The sequence below is a fragment of the Vollenhovia emeryi genome, unplaced genomic scaffold, assembly GCF_000949405.1.
Source record: "Vollenhovia emeryi isolate VEMERY1.0 unplaced genomic scaffold, V.emery_V1.0 DF939619.1, whole genome shotgun sequence".
Taxonomy (NCBI): Eukaryota; Metazoa; Arthropoda; class Insecta; order Hymenoptera; family Formicidae; genus Vollenhovia; species Vollenhovia emeryi.
In genome coordinates, this window is record NW_011966747.1 from 3,677 (window position 1) to 7,847 (window position 4,171).

General features: G+C 37.3%; 1 protein-coding gene across 1 annotated transcript in view; it reads left to right on the forward strand.

The window, feature by feature from the left end:
- The window catches only part of LOC105557095 (ABC transporter G family member 20-like), a gene marked incomplete at its 5' end in the record, with an annotated part of 10,767 nt that overhangs the window by 3,598 nt on the left and 2,998 nt on the right, over positions 1 to 4,171 (forward strand). The window contains 4 exons of the mRNA XM_012004241.1: positions 961 to 1,173; positions 1,252 to 1,346; positions 2,266 to 2,488; positions 2,702 to 2,879. Of these exons, the coding sequence (XP_011859631.1) occupies positions 961 to 1,173; positions 1,252 to 1,346; positions 2,266 to 2,488; positions 2,702 to 2,879 (709 nt within the window). The remainder of the gene's footprint in view (positions 1 to 960; positions 1,174 to 1,251; positions 1,347 to 2,265; positions 2,489 to 2,701; positions 2,880 to 4,171) is intronic.

Genomic DNA, 4,171 nt, shown 5'->3' on the forward strand with positions numbered 1-4,171 from the left:
CCCGCGCCGCGCTCCCTGCCGCACCTAGGTTTTTTCCCACCACGGTGTATCTCGCGCGTTGCTCCACCTCCCGCTCATCGATCGATTTTCTTAAATGCCTCCCGAGTCCGGCCTACCGTCTCCTGCATCCTCATTCGCTCAAACGTATAAATTTCTTTGTCGATAACTATTGTTACTTTGTACCTCGGTACATGATATTTCTCCTTAGTTTAACCCAATTTACCGCTATTTGCAAAGTGGCTACTTTTGCATCAGACACCCTGTATAATAAATGTTATAAGGATTCGAGTGCGCTATTACATACAGGGTCATCAAAAAGTATCGGACCCCCCCTCCCTAATATTTAGGTAGAATGCATTTTGGATAAAATGTCCTATAGCAAATTTGTATGGTTTCAAGCGGGGAGTAAAATAATGATCTCGACTTTGTCCTTGGCCGTGTCCGTCAAGGTTTTCAAGGTCAACTTAATTTTTTTAAATAGAACCCCCTACTTTTTATTGCATATTCTTATAGCTTATTTAGAGAGCTTACCAAAACACTTTAATAAAACATTTGTCATTAAATACTTTTTGAGTTATAAAGGTTTGAAGCTAACAATATTTTGACACAAAATGTACTTAGCAAATACAAAAAGTTCTACCGCCATATTCACCTGACAATGTGAAAAAGACGGTACATGAATTGACTTTTTAATTGTATTAATTTAATAGTAATTTAATTGGCCACCTACGCCAGGTCCTAAATGGCGTTTATGTTTTAAATTTATTTATATCTTAAAGGACTGAGTTCAAAATTAGTTGTTTATATTATATGTATAAAGACGTTGCTAAACTTCCTATGTAAGCTAGGTTTTGGTTCTAAAGCAAGAACTATTCCTTACTTTTGCGAATGTGTTCATCCTAATTGTACGTGTCACAAATTTGATCGTGCTTAATATTGTATATTATGGATTATACGCAGGTCAGTTTGATGAGACATGGTAAATTGTTAGTTGAATCGGCGCCGCAGAAATTACTGAGGCAATTTCAATGTTCGTCATTCGAAGAAATTTTCCTGAAATTGTGCGAGGCACAGACCAATGCAGTCACTTTAAATGAAGCTCAGGAATCCAATATGGAAGACACTGGTAGCGATGCCTTCAATCACGATCAAGACAATTATGAACAACTAAAAGTATATACGAATTTTATTGTTATAAAAAGCTTTGCAAATTTATATAATTTTAAGACATTAATACGTCACATTATTAAGGAAAACAAAACGATTTCGGAAAGACAAGTTTCACGATTGAGAAGATTCAAAGCTCTATTTGTGAAGAACAGCATCCAACTTACCCGTGATTACTCGTAAGTATTTATCATAACTTATCAATAATGTAGAAGGGACATTCTTGTCAACAAAATAAAATATTTAGTTGTATTAAATTTGTTTGCATTATTGAACAAGTATTAAAAATTTGTCTCATTAATATATTAATATTAATAGTAATATTATTTTCATTATTTCTTCCGATAAAATTTTATACTTGATATTGTTTGAATATAACATTCCAATAAAAAATAATAAAGTACCTAGTTTGTATAAATATTCAGTTTAGTTGGCTCCATTTGATGATATCATTATTTTTGTTGAGAAGATACTTTGGAGGGGGGGAGAAGAAAAACAACTTTTTTTTATAAATAAATGATATCCAAATATTAACTGAAGAAGACTGATTTATTCGCGTGGTTGTTTGCGCACTTCTGTCTCACGATTTATTTACTATACTTCTTATATGTTCGATTACGAAAATTTTTAGATATGTCTGTGTTATTATACGTATACCTTTCACATATTTAACTGTGAAATCTTTAGATAGGCCCGTTATATACATTTCAACAAGACCGATTGCGCATTCTCTATTGTAATTTAATTTATTTTATGAATTCACGGATGTTTTAAATTCTAATTATTTTTCTTCGTTATACTGAAGATGGTCCAATAAGGACCGAAACGTATAAATAGGTTCTTTGGACACTACTACCCTGTTCAAGCTCTAAGCCCTTTCTCTTATCATTTGATTTTATCATACGAGCCATTTTCATTTAAATTACTCGTATATAGTTCTTCATTGGATGACGCTTATACTTGGCAAATTTTTTTAACCATAATTATTTAAAAAGCTTATTTTTTAAGGTGATTGCCATATACAAGCTAGAGGTTATATCTCAATACTTTGAGTTTTTATCAATTGAAAATTCATAACAATAATAATAATTCTTTCAGAATTCTCACTCTTGCGTTACTCATGCCGATACTCCAACTCAGTATATTGGTTTTCGCAATAGGGAGTGATCCAAAGAACTTGACTATTGGAATTGTTAACGATGAAGCTGGCAATTGCGACGGCAGCAACTTTGGGAATATTTGGAATGATAAAACTACTTGCCACTTCGGCAATCTCAGTTGTAGATTCCTAAACCATTTCGACAATTCTATTGCGACACAGGTGTAATTCCAAAATTAATAATGTAATGTAATTATATAATAACATGTTTAAGTACACGAGTAGGTACAATGGCGTTTTCTGTTTTCTCGGTAACCTCTTCTTTGTCATTATTCCGATGTAAATTGGAAAGTTTTTTTCAACATTAATTAAAAGAAACAATAATAATTATAACGTGTTTGTTGATGATTCTCATTAATTATATTTTGTTTTCAGAAGTATTATGACAATATTTCAGAGGCAAGGTATGATGTCCAAAGGGGAAATATTTATGGTATAATATATTTTCATCAAAATTTTTCCGAAGCTCTAGAGATACGAGTGGAAAATGTCACTTTCACGAAGGATTTTCATCTTCTTGCCAGTCAGATTCAAGTTTTCTTCGACATGAGCGGTACGTTACATATTGTGCACAGCATTTCACAAATAGTTAAAAAATTTCACTAATTTGTATATGTGTATGTACGTTTTGACATACCCGCGCGCTTGCGCGTAGAACCGCAGCGATAAAAATTTACAAGCACGTACGCAACCCCAATGACCTTGACCCTGACATATGTTGTCAAGGTCACCTTCCTGAGTGACCCTCACAAGGTTTTAGCCGTCGCTCGTTGTTTGTTAAAAAGTTATGAAGAAAGAAGTTTCGCGAATGCTATGTAGTTTACGATACCATGTACATTTAAGAAACCACTGGAAACCATGTCAAAGTTTTGGGGTGGACTTTGCTTCGCGTGTGTTTGGAGAAACGATTAAAACTCATGCAATCTGGGATTTGCGAAAAAGATGGTCCTTCTTCATGGTCCGTGCTCTACACCTACTCGACTCGTGCGGACCGCTTCTACGGCCCGCACTTCCAGCCAATCAGGCAAGGTCCTTCTTCATGGTCCGCGCTCTGTACCAACTCAATTCGCACGAAACCTCTCGATGAGCCGCTCTCTCCACCAATCAGATGCGCAATCTGACATGGGCCCTCTCCATGGTCCGCGCTTTTCGACAAGAGGTCGAGCCTCGGACGAAGCTTGTCTTTGTTCGAGTGCTTCGCTACGCGCCGCTCGTACTTTACGGTCCGTAGTTTGGTGAACGTTCTTTTGTTTGTTTGATCGATAACGCGAGTGAGTACTCTTTCTCGAGGCGATTGCATTATCCGAGACGAGGGAGGCTCGGAGTTTTTGGAAAATCGCTTCGTCCGCAAGGACTTGGTGCCCGCTAACACACCCAGGAAAACCGCTTCGTCCGCAAGGACTCCCTGCGTTTGCTCATACTCTAGAATACCCGCCTATTCCAAAGGATCGTGCGCTTGCTCGCACCCGGAATCACTAAATCCTTACAGCCAGCAGATCACCACCCGGATTAATGTGTTGAGGATAACGAGGACAGCGATTCCCAGTTGATGGTACGACGTCGAGATCAGATCGGATAAGTACTCATTTCACCGACGAGAGGAATTCAGTCGCCCGTCGTCTCAGAGCATGGATTAACAGTTTACGTTCTTATTTCTACCTGTCTATTTTGACATAAGTAAACATCCTTGTAATCTTTTTATTAGCGTATAAATTACTTCCTGAGCAATAGAGCCAGCGAGTAAAGTGCAAACAGCGTGAAAAGTCGCAAACCCATGTGGAACATGAGTGGAAGTACAACGGTGGAAATACATGCTTGGAGACAGTAAGTTCCGCCCCCCCCCCC